The sequence below is a fragment of the Artemia sp. Qi Xiang Cuo genome, chromosome 9 (genome assembly GCF_049724085.1).
Source record: "Artemia sp. Qi Xiang Cuo chromosome 9, ASM4972408v1, whole genome shotgun sequence".
Lineage (NCBI taxonomy): Eukaryota > Metazoa > Arthropoda > Branchiopoda > Anostraca > Artemiidae > Artemia > Artemia sp. Qi Xiang Cuo.
Window position 1 is genome coordinate 46124518 of NC_142802.1, and position 24613 is coordinate 46149130.

Sequence of the window (24613 nt, forward strand, 5' to 3'; positions counted from 1 at the left end):
CTAAAGTCAGCCATTGTTATCCCAGTTCTTAAAAAGGACAACCCAACTGAGATAGGTAATTATCGTTCAATCTCAATTCTCCCTGTTATATCCAAAGTGCTCAAGAGAGTCATCTTCAGACGTCTGTCTCCCTTTCTGTTTGGCAGTCAGCGCTCCGTTTCCTTGATTTCTTCTCACCAATATAGTTTTCGGTCAAAATTTTCAACTTCTCATGCTCTAATTGACGCCACAGAGTTCATACGCTCACAACTCGACCTTAAAAAAACTGTAGTGGGTTTGTTTTTGGATTTTTCTAAGGCCTTTGACACGGTCCATCATAGTATTTTAATAAGTAAATTAAATAGTTGCGGTATTCGTGTTGTTCCCCTCTCCTGGCTTGATTCTTACCTATCTGGAAGGGTACAGAGTGTGAGCTTAGGTGATGTATCCTCTCAGACCTTACCTGTTCGGAGGGGTGTCCCGCAAGGCTCAGTTCTAGGCCCTACTTTATTTCTCCTATATATCAATGATCTTGTTATGGACCTGGGCCCTTCAGTGTATCCTGTACTATTTGCTGATGACAGCAACTTCTTAATCACTGGCACCAATTTACCATCAGCAATAACCTCTGTCCGAGTCCTTCTGAACCGACTCCAGGCATGGTGCCTTATGAATAACATGACCATTAATAGCAAAAAAAGTCAAAAAGTATTATTCAGAACCCCATACAACAAAGACGTAATTCAACCTGCTCTTGGTCTCCAGTACTCCTCCGACATCCTCCCACAAGTGGAGGTTGCCAAGTTTCTTGGTGTATTTATTGACTCATGCTTGTCCTTCTCTAATCATATTTCTAACATCACAGCAATAATTTTGAGACAAGTAGCTATGATTAACCGTGTGAATTATTTTCTTCCTCCTGACATCCTAGTTACCGTCTATTATTCCTTTATTTTTCCTTACCTTTCTTATTGCGGATCAGTTTGGGGAATTACAAACCGGTCTTTCACTAAAAAACTCAAATTTTCCCAAAATTTTCCCATTCAAAAATAATTTTTCCTCTGGAATTAAGCAAAAAAAAAAAAAAAAAAAAAAAAAAAAAGAGACGAATGCATTCTATTGAAAAAAAGGATAAAGATCCTCCAGAGCTTTTGATCGTTGGTAAGTGTAGAATCATCTTTTCGGTTGTTGGATTCGATTAAAACGCGTCCCTAAATAAAGAAAAAATGAAAATACAAATTTGTGTTTGCAAGTCAAAAGTTTATTTTACTACCAGAGAACAAAACAATAGAAACTTGTGGGTTTGAATATGTTGGTGAATAATCAGTAAGAATACGAGACCTATATAGCACTCCCGTTTCAAATTACTGAAGGTTGCCTATCAGCTATATCTGGGCAAGCCCAAAAAAACACTCCTCAATAAACGAACTGATTACGAGTTGGAATGAAAAGAAAATTTAATCTACTTTTTTTGTACTTTTTGAAATTTTTTCACTTTTTTTTCCGTATTTTGTTCACGTTTATATATCGCATCTAACCCATGACTCGAGAGCAGAGTTTAAAACTACACAGAAGTTTCTGCATCGTCCCGGTGAATAAACGGTTATCAGAATAAAAGTAAGAGAAAAAGCAGGACTAAGAGTCGAAAAAAGATAACCGGGACTGCCACATGACACAGAAGTTCAGCATAGTAACAAACACACACATGTAGGGAAACAACAATGTCGTTAGCAACTTATAGATGTTAATCTTAGTCGTTAAGCTCGCAGATCATATAGATGTTATTCAAATTGGGTGGAACGAGTTCATGGTTCGGAGACAGAACTCGAAAACCCAAAAACATGAAGGTCCGAATAGCTTGAGCTGGAATATAAAAAAGAAACTATTAAAAAGAATATTAGAATAAAAAAAAACAACACAAAAGTAAGGAAGAAAAAGTAAGAAAACACCATTTAGATCACAGGCTGCAACAGATTTCAAATAAGAATAATACAAAATAATAATTTATATTCGATAGAGACAAGTAGGTTTCTTTTTATCATTACAAATTTTTTGTGGAGGCAAATTTGATAAACCATGACAAAAACTACGATAAAAAAACTACCCTTCCCCTACTTTGGAGCCCATTTCACGGTCAACCAATTCTAAATTCACTGTTAAGCCGTTAATAACCTTGAAAGCAGCGTGTTCAAGTTGGCCCGGTAAGATTTTATACGATACCCCCGCCCCCCCTACTTTCAGCAAAAATGTGTTTATATAATATCTCGCTCTAAACTGAAGGTCTAAAATTTTAAATTAGCTTACCTACACTGACATACTAAGGACCTCAGAAACAATTCTGCCAATTCAATACCTATTTTAAATGTTTCATTTTGTGCTTACATATGCATATACCTGCTTATGGAAAGCACTGCATGCTACAAATAGCTAAAACTAATATGCTCTAAAAAACCACGTTTTATTTCTATCGGAAAGGAAGGAAGAACCTGAAAAACAATCAAAATAGCATGATGTCAACGGTTTAAAATTTGATAATATGGATTCAGTATCTGAGATTACTAGTTCTAGCACAATTTTGCTGGGATTAACGGTCCAAAATAGTGAAACTGGAGTGCAACATTAAAAAATAGTTGGCCACACTTTCCACCCTGCATTTGGTAAACATGCCAGGCAAGATGGCAATTTGACTTCTTCCATATTAGGAATGGGAATAAGGCATTTAAATTAATTTCAAAGAAAACATAGCCATCCAAAACCAGATAGAGAAACACTTGGGCCCGCCCCACCCAATGATTGGCCCCAGCCAGCTCTCCTGAATATATCTCAGGACCTATTATAGGGGTAAAATTACGACCTACAGGTAGAAGGAGGAAAGCCGAATTTTGAAAAAAAAATATTCACATAAAAAAAATCTGCTTTTAAATCTGATTCCAAATGTGCGATAGTTTAAAAAGAGTTAAAACCCACAGAAGGGGCGGATCTTGATGAAACTTTTACAAACAATTAAGAGTGTCAGGGAAGCATATAGCAGAAAAATTGAAAAGAAATGGAAAAAAAGTAATGTGTCGTTACGTTTCTGAGCGCACATGGCAGGAAGGGGAGTCTTAGGAGGACGGACTGCCTAAAGCCCCAAAAGGTGCATTTTCCCTCACATTCAGAAAAATTCAGTTCAATTACGCAAAGCCATACACCACTAGACAGCTAGATAGACACAGACAGGGGTGTGATTTTCCAAGGGGGTTTTAAATTTTCATAATTTAGGAGAAACTCCCCCCCCCTAAATCTTGAAAATTACCTTTACTTGACATTTTAATTGAAAATATTTTTTTTCGCACTCCCCCCCCCCAAGTTTTTGAAAAATACATTTCACTGCCACTACCCACCTCACCCCTTACACCTAGTTTTGCTGGATCGACACCCTTACACCTAGAGGAATGTCCTCAAATAATTCCTTTACAAAAGTTAGGCTTTGGAATTAAAACTTGGAGCGAAAAGACAGTGAGTAGGGAGGACCCTAGTACCCCCATTGCTCACCCCTACTGCCATCTACAATCATGGGCACCCATAAGCTGAATTCCAGGGGGGGGGGCAAACCTCATCTAATTGACACTTTTAATGCGATATAATAGAAATCTAAGAACAAAAATATAAAAATAAGGCAGCATCATTCAGCCCGGGGGGGGGGCGGGAGCCCCCCCCCATATGGGCGCCCATGTCTACAATTGAGTCTGACTCTGATCCCACACCATACATGGACATAGACTCCCTAGGGGAAATGGATTTCTGAGAAATTGATTGCGTAATCGAAGGGGAAGTGAATTTCTGAGAAATTGGTGTGTTGGGGTTCGTCCAGGAGAATTGTCTCCGGGCGAAGTTTATTAATGTCTGACAGGTGATGTCAAAGCTGATTGATTTGTCACGAAAGGGGAATTAATTTATTGTTTCTAAGGGGAATTATTGATTCAAAAAAGGGGAATTAATTTGTTGTTACTAAGGGGAATTATTGATTCACAAAAGGGGAATTAATTTGTTGTTTCCAACGGGAATTATTGATTCAAGAAAGGGGAATTAATTTTTTGTTTCTAAGGGAAAGGTGGGGAAGAGATATATTGATCTAGGACTCGAGAGGGAAAATGGATTTCCGAGAAATTGATTGCGCAACCTAAACTAACCTCATGAGCACGTGACGGGACTCCATATATGGGCATAGAATCCCTCGAGGGGAAGGGATTTCCGATAAATTGATTGCGTAATCGAAGGGAGAGAATTCCCGAGAAATTGATTACATAATCGGTAGAACCCTATCAGGAGCTCGTGACGGGAATCCATTTATGGGCATAGAATGACGTAATCGACGAGGACAAATGGATTTCTGAGAAATTGACTACATAATCGGTAGAACCCTATCAGGAGGTCGTGACGGAGGTCCATATACGGACATAGAATGACGTAATCGACTAGGACAAATGGATTTCTGAGAAATTGATTACATAATCGGTAGAACCCTATCATAAGGTCATGACGGGACTCCATATAAGGGCATAGAATGACGTAATCGACTAGGACATTCGTATTTCTGAGAAATTGATTAAATAAGTGGTAAAACCCTATCAGTAGGTCATGACGGGAGTCTATATATGGGCATAGAATGACGTAATCGACTAGGACAGTTGAAATATTTCAGTAGTGGTTTATCGTGGTTTACCATTTCACAGTTACATTCTCTTGATTTTTCAAAGTTCATTTTGGATTTCTTTCATTGAAATGCAAGAGTTGGAATATTTCAGAAGTGTTTTGTCGTGGTTTACCTTGTCAAAGTTACATTATCTTGATTTTTAAATGTTCATTTTGAATTTCATTCTTTGAAATGCAAGAGTTGGAATATTTAAGTAGTGTTTTGTCGTGGTTTACTTTGTCACGGTTACATTCTCTTGATTTTTGAAAGTTCATTTTGAATTTCTTTCATTGAAATGCAAGGGTTGGAATATTTCAGTAGTGGTTTACCTTGTCACAGTTACATTCTCTCAATTTTTCAAAGTTCATTTTGAATTTCTTTCATTGAAATGCAAGAGTTGGATTATTTCAGTAGTGGTTTGTCGTGGTTTACCATTTCACAGTTACATTCTCTTGATTTTTAAAAATTCATTTTCGATTTCTTTCGTTGAAATGCAAGAGTTGGAATATTTCAGTAGTGTTTTGTTGTGGTTTACCTTTTCACAGTTATATTTTCTTGATTTTTCAAAGTTAATTTTTGATTTCTTTCGTTGAAATGCAAGAGTTGGAATATTTCAGTAGTGTTTTGTTGAGGTTTACATTGTCACAGTTACATTCTCTTGATTTTTCAAAGTTCATTTTGAATCTTTTTCGTTGAAATGCAGGAGTTGGAATATTTCAGTAGTGTTATGTCGTGGTTTACTTTATCACAGTTAAATTCTCTTAATTATTAAAAGTTTATTTTGAAATTCTTTCATTGAAATGCAAGAGTTGGAATATTTCAGTAGTGGTTTGTTGTGGTTTACCTTGTCACAGTTACATTCTCTCGATTTTTCAAAGTTCATTTTGAATTTCTTTCATTGAAATGCAAGAGTTGGATTATTTCAGTAGTGGTTCTTCGTGGTTTACCATTTCACAGTTACATTCTCTTGATTTTTAAAAGTTCATTTTGGATTTCTTTCGTTGAAATGCAAGAGTTGGAATATTTCAGTAGTGTTATGTCGTGGTTTACTTTGTCACAATTACATTCTCTTGATTTTTCAAAGTTCATTTTGAATTTCTTTCATTGAAATGCAAGAGTTGGAATATTTCAGTAGTGTTTTGTTGTGGTTTACATTGGCACAGTTACATTCTCTTAATTTTTCAAAGTTCATTTTGAATTTATTTCGTTGAAATGCAAGAGTTGGAATATTTCAGTAGTGTTTTGTAGTGGTTTACCTTGTCACATTTACATTCTCTTGATATTTCAAAGTTCATTTTGAATTTCTTTCGTTGAAATGAAAGAGTTGTAATATTTTAGTAGTGTTTTGTTATATTTTACCTTGTCACAGTTACATTTTCTTGATTTTTCAAAGTTCATTGTGGATTTCTTTCATTGAAATGTAAGAGTTGGAAATATTTCAGTAGTGTTTTGTTGTGGTTTACCTTTTCACTGTTACATTCTCTTGATTTTTCAATGTTCATTTTGAATTTCATTCATTGAAATGCAAGAGTTGGAATATTTCAGTGGTGTTTTGTCGTGGTTTACCTTGTCACAGTTACATTCTCATGATTTTAAAAATTCATTTTTCAAAGTTCATTTTTCAAAGAATTTTTCAAAGTTCATTTTCGATTTCTTTCATTGAAATGCAAGAGTTGGAACACTTCAGTAGTGTTTTGTTGTGCTCTAACTTGTTACAGTTACATTCTCTTGATTTTTCAAAGTTCATTTTGGATTTCTTTCGTTGAAATGCAAGAGTTGGAATATTTCAGTAGTGTTTTGTCGTGATTTACTTTGTCACAGTTACATTCTCATGATTTTTCGAAGTTCATTTTGGATTTCTTTCTTTGAAATGCAAGAGTTGGAATATTTCAGTAGTGTTTTGTTGTGGTTTACCTTGTCAAACTTACATTTCCTTGATTTTTCAAAGTTCATTTTGGATTTCTTTCATTGAAATGCAAGAGTTGGAATATTTCAGTAGTGTTTTGTAGTGGTTTACCTAGTCACAGTTACATTCTCTTTATTTTTCAAAGTTCATTTTGGATTTCTTTCGTTGAAATGCAAGAATCGGAAATATTTCAGTAGTGTTTTGTCATGGTTTAGCTTGTCACAGTTACATTCTCTTGATTTTTCAAAGTTCATTTTGGATTTCTTTCATTGAAATGCAAGAGTTGGAATATTTCAGTTGTGTTTTTTCGTGGTTTACCTTGCCACACTTACATTCTCTTGATTTTTCAAAGATCTTTTTGGATTTCTTTCGTTGAAATGGAAGAGTTGGAATATTTCAGTAGTGTTTTGATATGGTTTACCTAGTCACAGTTACATTCTCATGATTTTTCAAAGATCATTTTGGATTTCTTTCGTTGATATGCAAGAGTTGGAAATATTTCAGTAGTGTTTTGTTGTGGTTTACTTTTTCATTGTTATATTCTCTTGATTTTTCAAAGTTCATTTTGAAAATCTTTCGTTGAAATGTAAGAGTTGGAAATATTTCAAAAGTGTTTTATCGTGGTTTACCTTGTCACTGTTACATTCTCTTGATTTTTCAAAGTTCATTTTGCATTTCATTCATTGAAATGCAAGAGTTGGAATATTTCAGTAGTGTTTTGTCGTGGTTTACCTTGTCACAGTTACATTCTCTTGATTTTTCAAAGTTCATTTAGAATTTCTTTCATTGAAAGGCAAGAGTTGGAATATTTCACTAGTGTTTTGTTATGGTTTACCTAGTCACTGTTACATTCTCTTGATTTTTCAAAGTTCATTTTGGATTTCATTCATTGAGATGCAAGAGTTGGAACATTTCAGTAGTGTTTTGTCATAGTTTACCTTGTCACAGTTACATTCTCTTGATTTTTCAAAGTTCATCTTAGATTTCTTTCGTTGAAGTGCAAGAGTTGGAATATTTAACTAATGTTTTGTATCTGGGTTGGTTTTTTACAAGTCCAAGATTTTGTCTTTGTTGGTTTGAATGTCTAAAGTGCATGTCTTTATCTGTTTCTATGTCTCAATCTATTTGTTTATGTCTGGGTTGGTGTTTTGTTAGGTTAGGTTAGCTAAGTTAGGTTAGGTTAGCTCGTAAACATTTCTCCATGTTTAAGATAGGTTAGTTTAACTTATCATGAGCGCCCATGATAAGTTAACCAAACCTCACATAACTTAAACATAGTGACTTGTTTACTAGCTAACCTAACTGAGCTAACCTAAACTAACCTAAAATCTTCTTAAACCTGTGAGAAAATAGGATCGAGCATAGACACAGAGAAAGATTTGACCCTTAGGCATTTAAACAGACACGTTAAAATTCTTGGACTTGTACAAAACCAACCCAGATACAAAACACTAGTGAAATATACCAACTCTTGCATTTCAACGAAAGAAATCTAAGATGAACTTTTAAAAATCAAGAGAATGTAACTGTGACAAGGTAAACCACTACAAAACACTACTGAAATATTCCAACTCTTGCATTTCAATGAATCAAATTCAAAATGAACTTTGAAAAATCAAGAGAATGTAACAGTGACAAGGTAAACCACTATAAAACACTATTGAAATATTTCCAACTCTTACATTTCAACGAAAGATTTTCAAAATGAACTTTGAAAAATCAAGAGAATATAACAATGAAAAGGTAAACCACAACAAAACACTACAGAAATATTTCCAACTCTTGCATTTCAACGAAAGAAAATCCAAAATGATCTTTGAAAAATCAAGAGAATGTAAGTGTGGCAAGGTAAACCACGACGAAACAATACTGAAATATTCCAACTCATGCATTTCAATGAAAGAAATCAAAAATGAACCTTGAAAAATCAAGAAAATGTAAGTGTGACAAGGTAAACCATGACAAAACACTACTGAAATATTTCCGACTCTTGCATTTCGCGTACGTAGGCTAACCTAACCTAACCTAACTTGATCTAGCCTAACCTAACCTAACCATACTCGACGGAAAATCCCCCCATGTCGACTTTGTACCATGTTTGTTAGGTTAGGCTAACCTACGTACGCGCACGTACGTAGGCTAACCTAACCTAACCTAACCTAACCTGATCCAGCATAACCTAACCATACTCGCCTGAAACTCCTCCCATGTCGACTTTGTACCATTTTTAAGCTAGGTTAGATTAGCGTATAATGAGTACTCATGATAAGCTAACCTAACATATCTTAAAACATAGTGAAAAATTTACGAGATCACCCATCCTAACTTAGCTAACCTAAACTAACATAACCACAACCACGGCATGTAAAAAAATAAGATCATAGACAGAAACAGAGAAAGACATGAATTTTAGACCTTCAAATCGACCCATACACATACTTGGACTTTAAAAACAAAGACCTAGAAACAAAACACTTGTTAAATATTTAAACTCTAGCATTTCAACGAAATAAATATAAGATGAAATTTGAAAAAAACAAGAGAATGTAATTGTGACAAGGTAAACCATGACAAAACACTACTGAAATATTCCAACTCTTGCATCTCAATGAAAGAAATCCAAAATGAACTTTGAAAAATCAAGAGAATGTAACAGTGACTAGGTAAACCATAACAAAACACTAGTGAAATATTCCAACTCTTGCATTTCAATGAATCAAATGCAAAATGAACTTTGAAAAATGAAGAGAATGTAACAGTGACAAGGTAAACCATGATAAAAGACTATTGAAATATTTCCAAACTCTTACATTTCAACGAAGATTTTCAAAATGAACTTTGAAAAATCAAGAGAATGTAACAGTGAAAAGGTAAACCACGATAAAACACTACTGAAATATTTCCAACTCTTGCATTTCAACGAAAGAAATCCAAAATGATCTTTGAAAAATCAAGAGAATGTAAGTTTGGCAAGGTAAACCACGACGAAACACTACTGAAATATTCCAACTCATGCATTTCAATGAATTAAATCAAAAATGAACTTTGAAAAATCAAGAAAATGTAAGTTTGACAAGTTAAACCACAGCAAGACACTACTGAAATATTCCAAATCTTGCATTTCAAAGAAAGAAATCGAAAATAAACTTTGAAAAATAATGAGAATGTAAGTGTGACAAAGTAAACCACGACAAAACACTACTGAAATATTCCAACTCTTGCATTTCAACGAAAGAAATCCAAAATGAACTTTGAAAAATTAGGAGAATGTAACTGTGACAATTTAAACCACAACAAAACACTACTGAAATATTCCAACTCTTGCATTTCAATGAAAGAAATCCAAAATGAACTTTGAAAAATCAAGAGAATGTAACTGTGGCAAAGTAAACCACGACATAACACTACTGAAATATTACGACTCTTGCATTTCAACGAAAGAAATTCATAATGAACTTTGAAAAATCAAGAGAATGTAACTGTGACAAAGTAAACCATGACAAAACACTACTGAAATATTCCAACTCTTGCATCTCAATGAAAGAAATCCAAAATGAACTTTGAAAAATCAAGGGAATGTAACAGTGACTAGATAAACCATAACAAAACACTAGTGAAATATTCCAACTCTTGCCTTTCAATGAAAAAAATTCTAAATTAACTTTGAAAAATCAAGAGAATGTAACTGTGACTAGATAAACCCCTACTAAACACTAGTGAAATAATCCAACTCTTACATTTCAATGAATTAAATGCAAAATGAACTTTGAAAAATCAAGAGAATGTAACTGCTATAATGCAAACCACAATAAAACACAACTGAAATATTCCAACTCTTGCATTTCAATGAAAGAAATTCAAAATGAACTTTGAACCATCAAGAAAATTTAACTGTGATATGGTAAACCACGACAAAACACTACTGAAATATTCTAACTCTTGCATTTCAAAGAAAGAAATACAAAAATGCACTTTGAAACACCAAGATAATGTAAGTGTGACAAGGTAGAGCACAACAAAACACTACTGAAATGTTCCAACTCTTGCATTTCAATGAAAGAAATCGAAAATGAACTTTGAAAAATCAAGAAAATGTAACTGTGACAAGGTAAACCACAACAAAACACTACTGAAGTATTCCAACTCTTGCTTTTCAACGAAATAAATTCAAAATGAACTTTGAAATCAAGAGAATGTAACTGTGACAAGGTAAACCACGACAAACCACTACTGAAATATTCCAACTCTTGCATTTCAACGAAAGAAATTCAAAATGAACTTTGAAAAATTAAGAGAATGTAACTGTGACAATTTAAACCACAACAAAACACTACTGAAATATTCCAACTCTTGCATTTCAATGAAAGAAATCCAAAATGAACTTTGAAAAATCAAAAGAATGTAACTGTGGCAAAAATAAACCACGACATAACACTACTGAAATATTAGGACTCTTGCATTTCAACGAAAGAAATTCATAATGAACTTTGAAAAATCAAGAGAATGTAACTGTGAAAAGGTAAACCATGACAAAACACTACTGAAATATTCCAACTCTTGCATTTCAACGAAAGAAATTCAAAATGAACTTTGAAAAAATCAAGAGAATGTAACTGTGACAAGGTAAACCAAGACAAAACACTACTGAAATAATCCAACTCTCAAAATAATCTTTGAAAAATCAAGAGAATGTAGCTGTGACATGGTAAACCATGACAAAACACTACTGAATTATTCCAACTCTTGCATTTCAATGAAAGAAATTCAAAATGAACTTTGAAAAATCAAGAAAATGTAACTGTGACAAGGTAAACCACAACAGAATACTACTGAAATATTCCAACTCTTGCAGTTGAATGAAAGAAATTCAAAATGAACTTTGAAAAATCATGAGAATGTAAGTGTGACAAGGTAAACCACGACAAAACACTACTGAAATATTCCAACTCTTACATTTCAACGAAACAAATTCAAAATGAACTTTGAAAAATCAAGAGAATGTAACTGTGACAAGGTAAACCACGACAAAACACTACTGAAATATTCCAACTCTTACATTTCAATGAAAGAAATTCAAAATGAACTTCGAAAGATCAAGAAAATGTAAGTGTGACAAGGTAAACCTCAACACAACACTAATGAAATATTCCAGCTCTTGCATTTCAATGAAAGAAATCCACAATGAACTTTGAAAAATTAAGAGAATGTAACTGTGACAAGGTAAACCACGACAAAACACTACTGAAATATTCTAACTCTTGCATTTCAACGAAAGAAATCCAAAATGAACTTTGAAAAATCAAGAGAATGTAACTGTAACAAGGTAGAGCACAACAAAACACTACTGAAATTTTCCAACTCTTGCATTTCAATGAAAGAAATCCAAAATGAACTTTGAAAAATCATGAAAATGTAACTGTGGCAAAGTAAACCACGACATAACACTACTGAAATATTACGACTCTTGCATTTCAACGAAAGAAATTCATAATGAACTTTGAAAAATCAAGAGAATGTAACTGTGACAAAGTAAACTACGACAAAACACTACTGAAATATTCCAACTCTTGCATCTCAATGAAAGAAATCCAAAATGAACTTTGAAAAATCAAGAGAATGTAACAGTGACTAGATAAACCAAAACAAAACACTACTGAAATATTCCAACTCTTTCCTTTCAATGAAAGAAATTCAAAATGAACTTAGAAAAATCAAGAGAATGTTACTGCGATTATGTAAACCATGATAAAAAACTACTGAAATATTCCAACTCTTGCATTTCAACGAAAGAAATCTAAAATGAAGTTTGAAAAATTAAGAGAATGTAACTGTGACAATGGTAAACCACAACAAAACACAACTGATATATTCCAACTCTTGAATTTCAATGAAAGATATCCAAGATGAACTTTAAAAATCAAAAAAATGTAAATATGACAAGATAAACCACGACAAAACACTACTGAAATATTCCAACTCTTGCATTTCAACGAAAGAAATCCAAAATAAACTTTGAAAAATCAAGAGAATGTAACTGTAACAAGGTAGAGCACAACAAAACACTACTGAAATTTTCCAACTCTTGCATTTCAATGAAAGAAATCGAAAATGAACTTTGAAAAATCAAGAAAATGTAACTGTGACAAGGTAAACCACAACAAAACACTACTGAAGTATTCCAACTCTTGCTTTTCAACGAAAGAAATTCAAAATGAACTTTGAAATCAAGAGAATGTAATTGTGACAAGGTAAACCACGACAAAACACTACTGAAATATTCCAACTCTTGCATTTCAAAGAAAGAAATTCAAAATGAACTTTGAAAAATCAAGATAATGTAATTGTGACAATTTAAACCACGACAAAACACTACTGAAACATTCCAACTCTTGCATTTCAATGAAAGAAATCCAAAATGAACTTTGAAAAATCAAGAGAATGTAACTGTGACAAAAATAAACCACGACATAACACTACTGAAATATTAGGACTCTTGCATTTCAACGAAAGAAATTCATAATGAACTTTGAAAAATCAAGAGAATGTAAGTGTGAAAAGGTAAACCATTACAAAACACTACTGAAATATTCCAACTCTTGCATTTCAACGAAAGAAATTCAAAATGAACTTTGAAAAAATTAAGAGAATGTAACTGTGACAAGGTAAACCATGACAAAACACTACTGAAATAATCCAACTCTCAAAATAAGCTTTGAAAAATCAAGAGAATGTAGCTGTGACATGGTAAACCATGACAAAACACTACTGAAATATTCCAACTCTTGCGTTTCCATGAAAGTAATAAAAAATGAACATTAAAAAATCAAGCAAATGTAGCTTTGAAAATGTTAACCACCACAGAATATTACTGAAATATTCCAAATTCTAAATTTCAGGGAGATAATTTCGAATCGAATTTTGAAAAATCATGAGAAAGTAAGTATAACAGGTTAAAAACTGAGGAAAAACTACTTGAATAATCAAACTCCCGCAGCTCAATAAATGAAATTAAAAATTAACTTCTTAAAATCAGGAAAAAGTACTTGTGAAAAGATAAACCAAGACAAAGCATTAGTGGAATAATCCAACTCTTACATTTCAACGAAGAAAATTCGAAATAAACTTCTAAATATCAAGATAATGTAGCTTTTACAAGTTAAACCACAACACAACACTAATGAAATATTCAAACTCTTTTATTTCAACAAAAGGAATCTAAAATGTATTTTGAAAAATCAAGATAATGTAACTGTGACAAGGTAAACCTCCACAGAACACAACTGAAATATTCCAACTCTTGCATTTCAACGAAAGAAATCCAAAATGAACTTTGAAAAATCGAGAGAATGTAACTGTGACAAGGTAGAGTACAACAAAACACTACTGAAATATTCCAACTCTTGCATTTCAATGAAAGAAATCGAAAATGATCTTTGAAAAATCAAGAAAATGTAAGTGTGACAAGGTAAACCACAACAAAACACTGCTGAAATGTTCCAACTCTTGCCTTTCAAAGAAAGAAATTCAAAATGAACTTTGAAAAATCAAGAAAATGTAAGTGTGACAAGGTAAACCACAGACAAAACACTACTGAAATATTCCAACTCTTGCATTTCAAAGAAAGAAATCCAAAATGAACTTTGAAAAATCAAGAGAATGTAACTGTGACAAGGTAGACCACAACAAAACACTACTGAAATGTTCCAACTCTTGCATTTCAATGAAAGAAATCGAAAATGAACTTTGAAAAATCAAGAAAATGTAACTGTGACAAGGTAAACCACAACAAAACACTACTGAAATATTCCAACTCTTGCATTTCAAAGAAAGAAATTCAAAATGAACTTTGAAAAATCAAGAAAATGTAACTGTGACAAGGTAAACCACAGACAAAACACTACTGAAATATTCTAACTCTTGCATTTCAACGAAAGAAATCCAAAATGAACTTTGAAAAATCAAGAGAATGTAACTGTAACAAGGTAGAGCACAACAAAACACTACTGAAATGTTCCAACTCTTGCATTTCAATGAAAGAAATTCGAAAATGAACTTTGAAAAATCAAGAAAATGTAACTGTGACAAGGTAAATCACATTAAAACACTACTGAAATATTCCAACTCTTGCATTTCAATGAAAGAAATCCAAAATGAACTTTGAAAAATCAAGAGAATGTAACTGTGGCAAAGTAAACCACGACATAACACTACTGAAATATTAGGACTCGTGCATTTCAACGAAAGAAATTCATAATGAACTTTGAAAAATCAAGAGAATGTAACTGTGACAAGGTAAACCATGACAGAACACTACTGAAATATTCCAACTCTTGCATTTCAACGAAAGAAATTCAAAATGAACTTTGAAAAAATTAAGAGAATGTAACTGTGACAAGGTAAACCATGATAAAAAACTACTGAAATATTACAACTCTTGAATTTCAACGAAAGAAATATAAAATGAACTTTGAAAAATCAAGAGAATGTAACTGTGACAAGGTAAACCATGACAAAACACTACTGAAATAATCCAACTCTCAAAATAAGCTTTGAAAAATCAAGAGAATGTAGCTGTGACATGGTAAACCATGACAAAACACTACTGAATTATTCCAACTCTTGCATTTCAATGAAAGAAATCCAAAATGAAATCCGAAAAATCAAGAAAATGTAAGAGTGACAATGTAGACCACGACAAAACACTACTGAAATATTCAATCTCTTTCATTTCAGTTAATGAAATCCACAAATAACTTCTAAAAATTGAGAGAATGTAATTTCGACAAGGTAAACCACGACGAAACACTACTGAAATATTCCAACTCTTGCATTTCAACGACAGAAATACAAAATGAACGTTAAAAAATCAAGAGAATGTAACTGCGATAATGTAAACCACAATAAAACACAACTGAAATATTCCAACTCTTGCATTTCAATGAAAGAAATACAAAATGGACTTGAAAATTCATGAGAATGTAATTGTGAACAGTTAAAACACGACAAAACACTACTGAAATATTCCAACTCTTGCATTTCAAAGAAATAAATCCAAAATGAACTTTGAAAAATAAAGATAATGTAACTGTGACAAGGTAAACCACAACAAAACACATTTCAACGAAAGAAATCCACAATGAACTTTGAAAAATCGAGAGAATGTAACTGTGAGAAGGTTAAAACACAACAAAACACTACTGAAATATTCCATCTCTTGCATTTAACTGTGACATGGTAAATCACGACAAACACTACTGAAATATTCCAACTCTTGCATTTCAATGAAAGAAATCCAAAATGAACTTTGAAAAATCAAGAGAACGTAACAGTGACTAGGTAAACCATAACAAAACACTAGTGAAATATTCCAACTCTTGTCTTTCAATGAAAGAAATTCAAAATGAAATTTGAAAAATCATGAGAATGTAACTGTGACAATGTAAACCACGACAAAACACCACTGAAATATTCCAACTCTTGCATTTCAATGAATGAAATTCAAAATGATCTTTGAAAAATCAAGAGAATGTAACTGTGACTAGGTAAACCATATCAAAACACTACTGAAATATTCCAACTCTAACATTTCAATGAAAGAAATCCACAATGAACTTTGAAAAATCAAGAAAATATAACTGTGACAAGGTAAACCAGAACAAAACACTACTGAAATATTCCAACTCTTGCATTTCAATGAAAGAAATCCACAATGAACTTTTAAAAATTAAGAGAATTTAACTGTGACAATGTAAACCACGACAAAACACTACTGAAATATTCCAACTCTTGAATTTCAACGAAACAAATTCAAAATTAAATTTTAAAAATAAAGAGAATGTAACTTTGACAATGTAAACAACAACAAAACAACATTGATATATTCCAAATCTTGAATTTCAATGAAAGAAATTCAAAATGAACTTTGAAAAATCAAGAGAATATAATTGTGACAATGTAAACCACGACCTAACGCTACTGAAATATTCCAACTCTTGCATTTCAACTAAAGAAATCGAAAATGAACTTTTAAAAATCAAGAGAATTTAACTGTGGAATGGTAAACCACGACAAAACACTACTGAAATAATCCAACTTTTGCATTTCAATGAAAGAAATTCAAAATGAACTTTGAGAAATCGAGAGAATGTAACTGTGACAAGGTAAACCACAACAAACCACTACTGAAATATTCCAACTCTTGCATTTCAATGAAAGAAATTCAAAATAAACTTTGAAAAATTAAGAGAATGTAACTGTAATAAAGTAAACCACGACACAACACTACTGAAATATTCCAACTCTTGCATTTCAACGAAAGAAATTCAAAATGAACTTTGAAAAATCAAGAGAATGTAACTGTGACAATGTAAACCACGACAAAACACTACTGAAATTTTCCCAACTCTTGCATTGCAACGAAAGAAATCGAAAATGAAGTTTGAAAAATCAAGAAAATGTAACTGTGACAAGGTAAACCACAACAAAACACTACTGAAATGTTGCAACTCTTGCATTTAAACGAAAGAAATCCAAAATGAATCTTGAAAAATCAGAAGAATGTAACTGTGAAATGGTAGACCACAACAAAGCACTACTGAAATAATCCAACTTTTGCATTTCAACGAAAGGAATTCAAAATGAACTTTGAAAAATCGAGAGAATTTACCTGTGACATGGTAAACCACAACAAACAACTACTGAAATATTCCAACACTTGCATTTCAGTGAAAGAAATTCAAAATGAACTTTCAAAAATTAAGAGATTGTAACTGTGACAATGTAAACCATGACAAAACACTACTGAAATATTCCAACTCTTGCATTTCAACGAAAGAAATTCAAAATGAACTTTGAAAAATCAAGAGGATGTAACTGTGACAAGGTAAACCATGACAAAACACTACTGAAATATTCCAACTCTTGCATTTCAATGAAAGAAATCCAAAATGAACTGTGAAAATCAAGAGAATGTAACTGTGAAATGGTAAACCACGACAAACCACTACTGAAATATTCCAACTGTCCTAGTCGATTACGTCATTCTATGCCCATATATGGACTCCCATCATGACCTCCTGATAGGGTTCTACCGATTATGTAATCAATTTCTCAGAAATCCATTTGTCCTAGTCGATTACGTCATTCTATGTCCATATATGGACCCCCGTCACGACCTCCTGATAGGGTTCTACCGATTATGTAATCAATTTCTCAGAAATCCATTTGTCCTAGTCGATTACGTCATTCTATGCCCATAAATGGATTCCTGTCACGAGCTCCTGATAGGGTTCTACCGATTATGTAATCAATTTCTATGGGATTCTCTCCTTTCGATTACCCAACCAGTTTCTCGGAAATCCTCTCCCCTCGAGGGATTCTATGCCCATATATGGAGTCCCGTCACGTGCTCATGAGGTTAGGTTAGGTTACGCAATCAATTTCTTGGAAATCCATTTTCCCTCTCGAGTCCTAGATCAATATATCTCTTCCCCACCTTCCCCTTAGAAACAACAAATTAATTCCACTTTCTTGAATCAATAATTCCCCTTAGAAACAACAAATTAATTCCCCTTTCGTGAATCAATAATTCACCTTAGAAACAACGAATTAATTCCCCTTTTGTGAATCAATAATTCCCCTTAGAAACAACAAATTAATTCCCCTTTCGTGACAAATCAATCAGCCTTGACATCATCCGTCAGACATTAATAAACTTCGCCCGGAAACAATTCTCCTGGACGAACTCCAACAAACCAATTTCTCAGAAATTCACTTCCCCTTCGATTACGCAATCAATTTCTCAGAAATCCATTTCCCCTAGGGAGTCTATGTCCATGTATGGTGTGGGATCAGAGTCAGACTCAATTGTAGATGGCAGCAGGGGTGAGCAATGGGGGTACTAGGGTCCTCCCTACTACAGTGTTCAATGCAGAAGTTCCAGTGTTCCTTCACCCCCTGTCACATCCCAACAACCCCCCACTCTTTCCAAAAAGGTTTGAATTCTTTTTATTTTATCAAAAAGTTTGAAGATTCAAAAAGTTTTGACTCTTCAAGAATGAATGCTTCATACGAAAATATGAGCAGTGAAAGTAAAAGATAAAATAATGCTTCGAAAATAATTTTAGTTGTCTTCGCTTTAATCTTTAAAAAAACAAAAAACATGCATTATTATTAACTGGGCATATTTACTTCATTTGTTGAATTTTGTGTGTGTGGAGGGGATGAAAAGCTGATAAATATTATTCATACTAATTTTAACGTCATCTACTACTTTCATTTACAAACAAAAGTTTATTTATATTTAATTGAAGACATACGGAAAGAGGTAATTGAAGGTCAAATACGCTCTGATGTATATCCAAAGCGGGTAAATAAGTTAGGAACTGAACTCTAAAGGATAAAACAAAGCTCGTAGGGATGTAGTATAGAAATAAACGTATGCAAAAACTTTTTTGGGGATAAGAGCGGTCAACCGTAAAAGAGAAGAATATGGATTGTATGGAAAAGATTAAAAATCATTAACAAGTTGAAACTTAAAAGGTAACAGACCCCAACCCTGTGCATGTGTCTGGGATAATAATAATAGAATAAATATAATAATAGATTAATAGAATAATAATAGAATAACAAAGAATCGAATAATAGCAATAGAATAACAGAATCAGAATAATAAAAAAAAGAAACAACTCAAAATTTGATGCTTTAATTTCCAAGATAAAAAGGTTAAAGAAAAAGAGAACAAGATCAATGATAGAGCTTGCCTGAATCTTGGCTTAGTTCTCGGGATCAATATCTTGGTTTCACAATATAGCGCCGGGGAACTAATAGAAAACAAGACAGAATTTAACCTTCAAACAAAAAATATATAAATAAAATAGTCCCCATTAAAAAATAAGGTTAATAATATTCAAGTACAATAATCGTTGCGTCGTCATTGACAAGTATGGCGAAATTTTAAGCAGTTAATCATTAGTAACCAGTAACATTAAATAATTAATTAAATTCAAAGATACACGGCATGTCTCGATTCAAGTTCTCTCATATTTTGATTGCAATTCAGCAAAATCCTGCTTCGATGTGTTTTTTAAAATGGAATCATATACATATTTGTTATTAAATTACATAATACTTATTTAATATATGCATTTTTTGAATTAGATATTTAAGGGTTGGGACACATGAGTGAGCTAACAATATTGCAGACTCGTCGCTTAGTTGAACCATCAGAAGCCAACAGACAGACGAACTCCCTTATTCGATCCTACCCAATATACCCACTGCGAAACCTCATTTACCGCAAACCTCAGTATATTTTTCTGTTGTATATTTGAAACACAGGCTTAGCGCATTCTGAGGTGATACCGAGGCCATTTAAGCCAATCTTTCTTGATACTCTAAAGTAGGGTTCCCTGTTAGGATCTGATGGTGTTATTTTCATCAAGATCGCTTGACTTTCGAGGGATGTTTTTAAAATTTTCGAAAATCTGGCAAATTGTTTCAGACTTGTAGCTTTTGAGCGGGTAACAATAATTAATGTTAAATATTTTGAATCGGCATAAAAAGCCAAATCTTTTTTTGAGCTTCGGTTACTATTGGACTTAGTAGCTCCTCACTTACATTTCATTTACCACGAACTGTTTCAAAGATACCATGAGGCAACTGACAAAAGTGCGCCAAGAGGTGTCACACCGCGGAAGTTTATCTATGTGAGGGATGGAGTGTCCCTACGAATCGTGTACAGGGGAGTGTTCCGCAAGTTACAGAACATTAAGCACTCTGAAAACAAGATTAGGTGGCGGATACCATGCGGTCCCTTGGCTCCTATCATATCTTTAATGAAGTTATTATTGAGATTCGACCAAGGTTAACTTTAAGTAACATTGATATATCAACCGACACCACAACAAAATGTTTAATTTTGAAATCTAAAGAGAAAACTACAGGACATTCATGATGCATTGTAAGCATGCATTTCTCATATAAGTAGATACTAGATAATATTTGCAACATGCGAGCAGATAAACATACACCTTTGACCGACAAGAATTTAGATTCCCCGAAGAAACGTTGAAGAATAGAGAGCTCAGGAAAAAATATCTTAGAAAACTTTTAACTGGTGGCATTAGAGACGACACATGGAGCATGCGAAAACCTTTGCTGTCCACAGTCTATTACATACCTGACATCTGGTGCCAAAGGCCAGTGCAGTGTTGCAGTAACTTTACCCATGGGCTACAGCTGCGGAGCAATCAGAGTGGCGATGTTTATCGGATTGGATTCAAGCCACCTAAACATCAACTGAAGTCCAAGGCGCAAACCCATAAATTTTAATTGAGATTTTTCCCACCATGCTTGGTTAGGATCTAATGTATCCTTCTGGATGATATGCTTATGACACACATTTAGAAACCTGACATCCTTTCTCCTTCCCCGCCGAGATCGACTCGATTAAATGACAACTGACCTGCTCCCTCGTCCGCCACTCCTTATACCGCCAACTTTTTAGCAGAAAGGTAAGCATGCTACACCTTGTTTCAAGGGGAATCACGCAAGGATTTTTAGTCTGTTACTGGAGGCATAAATAGTGACCATGGCCCATCCGACATCCCATCGCTCTTCCAACCGCCAATTCTCTAAGAGAAGAGTAGGAACATAGTATCTTTTTTTATAGCTGGAATAATACAAGGGGATTTCAATCAGTATGATAGAAGAACCAAAATGGTCCCACAAAGGCGTTCTCAGTGAAAATCGAATACCCTTGTCGTCGCATTGGGGAGGAGGAGGGAGATAAAGAAAAACACCAAAAGCCGGCAAAATATACGAAAAATGAAGGAACATAGAGATTTCAGGGAAAACACAGTACAATGAACCACACTGCTACGCACGTGCCTGCTATGCAGTCATGAATCTCGTGAATGGTATCTTGAAAGGGTGAGCTTCAAAATACAACACAGTTCAAACTTTCTTTAAGTTTCAGACAAAGGAAAAAGTTGGGTACTTGGAGTCGCATAGCCAAGATACAGCCCCAAAATCCGACAAAAAAAAAAAGAAAAAAGAATAATATATGAAAATAATTAAAACGAAAACAGACAAAACGGCTAATTCGCCAAAGACCTGCGCTAAGCCGTCCTTAGCGTTTAAAAAAAGTTTATATAAAATAAAATTGACTGTTTGAAGTAAACTATACCAGAACAAAAAACAAGCAAGACAAAAGGAACGCCATTCAAAATTAACATTCGGTGAGAATCCTTTTTCCTTTTTCTATCGATTACTAGAGCCTGTCTACTGACTTGATTTTGGTAATACGACTAATTGATTTTGTTCCAAATGAAAACGAATGCAAGTTAAATATCTTTACATTAAATTATCATAAATTTGGTTTATAAAAATAACCCCAGTATCTGTTTAAAGCGAAGTCTTTAAGAATGCACTTTTTAATTTCAATTATCTCCCTAAGATTGCAGTAACCCATCTACTGCGGAAACTAAAGTTCCCCATCAAAAAGAATTAAAGAATGAAAAAGAATGATCTGGGAATTCAAAGCGCGGAGGGCTCCTTTTTTTACTTTTTAAATCTCATTTCTATAATTTGCTCAATAAACGTAATGGGGTACCCACTAAAGTAAAAAAGTCTTTAATATATTCAAGCAACAATCGTCGTCTGTTGGTTTCCTATAGGTAGAAAATTAAAGATTAGGAATATCTTTAAAAATTATAGCATCCAAGAAAGGAAGATTCCCTGCATCTTCCATCTACAACGTAAACTGAAGACTGGAATCAAAAGTATTAAAATGCACCAAAAAATAGTTCAGAAAATGATGCCCATGGTCCCAAAAAGACAGAACATCATCAATAAAACGGGAACAGAAAGAGTGTTTCAAGGGGGCACTATCTGAAGCGAAATTTTCAATGAAATTTACATAGAAACTTGCCAAACACGAGATAAAACTGTGCCCCCTAACCCATAATCAGAAGAAAAAAAATTCCTCCCTGAAACTAAAGTACAAGAAAAACTTTTTGTGGAGTCAAACAAGAGTCTTTATAATCAGGCCGATCAGAGTTCACCTCCTATTTTCTTTTTAATATCTTTTTTCATATTTATTGACATCGCAGGATGTGTGCATAGACACTGCATTAAAACTAAGGTAGCGTTTTAGTAATATTTTGATTTTTTTTTTACTTTTCAACAAGATGGGCGGGGTTCTTCACATATGATTTCTGTGTCATTAAAAGGGGCTGAAGAATCATGGCTAAAAATGTTACTAGTCTTGTAACTGGAGTATTCACAGCCCTTACGACAACAATTGGAGGGAAGGGTAATTGTCTTTCGAGAAAATTGCTATGCTTCTGAAAAAGCGCTAGAGAATACACTTTTAATAATAAAAACGCAATATTCCATCTATTGGTCAGTCGTACCTTAAAATCGCAAGGTTTCTACAATTTTTCACATGATTTAGCATTATTATTATTATACATAAAAAGGGTCTTTTTGCTGTTTTGACTACTCTCCCCCCCTCCCCCACCAAAATAAATGTTTGCATACATGCCCAGGGCAAGGCTAGTCACCATATTCTCACAAACATCCAGATGTAGAAATACCGAGTTAGTGTATTCAGGTAATTATCCACTACCAACCATTTGACGATGATAATGGGTATTTTAAAGAAAGTTGTGTCAGTTGAGGCAGGGTCAATCGCCATATTTTCTTTGGCAGAAACGATTTTATAGTTTCTAACTCGTGAATATTAAAAATATGGTTTCAGAGATATCTCCGTCCGTCATTAGCCAACTGAGACAGCATTCCAAGAAATAAAGCCAGATTTTAAATCCTAAACATGCACAAGAGAAAAACTCACGGCAAGCCCCGTGTTCAAACAAAGCATGTGCTGTAAAAAAAGACTTTTAAACAATCCGATCATGCATATTAACTAGCTTTGGAGCAGCATTGCCAATGCGGTACTATTATAATTTTTTTCGTACAATTTAAATGTCTTGTACAATGCAATTCATTTGAAAAATTTTTGGTACAATAGAAATTTTTGGGTACATTCTGGTTTGACTTGCTCCTTTTTGACTCGAATTTCTGTTCAAGATTTATTTTACCAAAATTTCCTTCTTGTAAAAGCGAATTTTTAGCCGGCTGTTAAGATAGTACAAATTAAACTTTTGCAGTACAATTTTAGTAGGAAAACTGGCAGATTATTTCAAAGCGTTGACAACACTGATCTGGAGTCCAGAATGACTATTTAGTTTTTTCAGAGTTTTTCAATAGATTAATTTGAAACATAAGCAAAATCTAGGTCAGTGCTGAGATAAACCGACAAAATTAACATTAGAGATTTGAAGGAATGGCTAACATTACGAACATATTGCTTTAAAAATCGTTCTAGCCTTTACTGGGGTGTGGGTAACAAAACTGCTTTAGTCATTAGGCGCTCCAATTAAGTCTCGAAAAATCCCTCTTCGACACCAGACCGTCCAAGGACGATACCTTATGAACATTGTTGACAAAGATGGTGACCATGGTACTGAGCCCATCCGACTCTAAGCTTCTCTTCGTTAAAGAACAATCACTATATATGCATATATAAAGAGATAATAGCTGGAGTCACCGAGCCACATGACCCTGGAAATGCTGAAGAGCATATTGGCGAAGGGAGCAAATTGCTTTGGTCTAATGGAAGTCACAGAAGAAGAAACGTTGGCTTAATTTCAAGAAGTGCCGCATGCAAGACCCTTTTGTCATTTGCAGCAATAAGAACCAGACTGCCGAGAGCAAGACTAAAAAGAAAACATTGAGATGTAACCATTATCATCTGTTACGTTCCAAGCATGAAGCTGATGAAGACGACTTCAATATGCTAAAAATTTATGAGCTCTCTTCAGTATTTCCCCATGACAATTTCGTCCTGATAGGGGAAATGACTGCTCGCACTTCAAATGAGCCAGTCTATGAGATCTCGCAGTCGGACTTGCAACAGTGGATAGCCCAAAATAACAATAGAGAAAAGATACTGGACTGCTGTCTTTCTCACATTCTTAATTTTACAAACA

General features: G+C 33.8%; 1 protein-coding gene across 2 annotated transcripts in view; it reads right to left on the bottom strand.

Annotated features, from left to right (window-relative positions):
* Positions 1 to 1218: 1218 nt before the first annotated feature.
* Oda (Ornithine decarboxylase antizyme) overlaps positions 1219 to 24613 on the bottom strand; it is an 87218-nt gene continuing 63823 nt past the window's right edge. For both annotated transcript variants that reach the window (XM_089094623.1, XM_089094624.1), the window contains exon 4: positions 1219 to 1842. In XM_089094623.1, the coding sequence (XP_088950749.1) occupies positions 1730 to 1842 (113 nt within the window). In that variant the 3' untranslated portion in view covers positions 1219 to 1729. The remainder of the gene's footprint in view (positions 1843 to 24613) is intronic.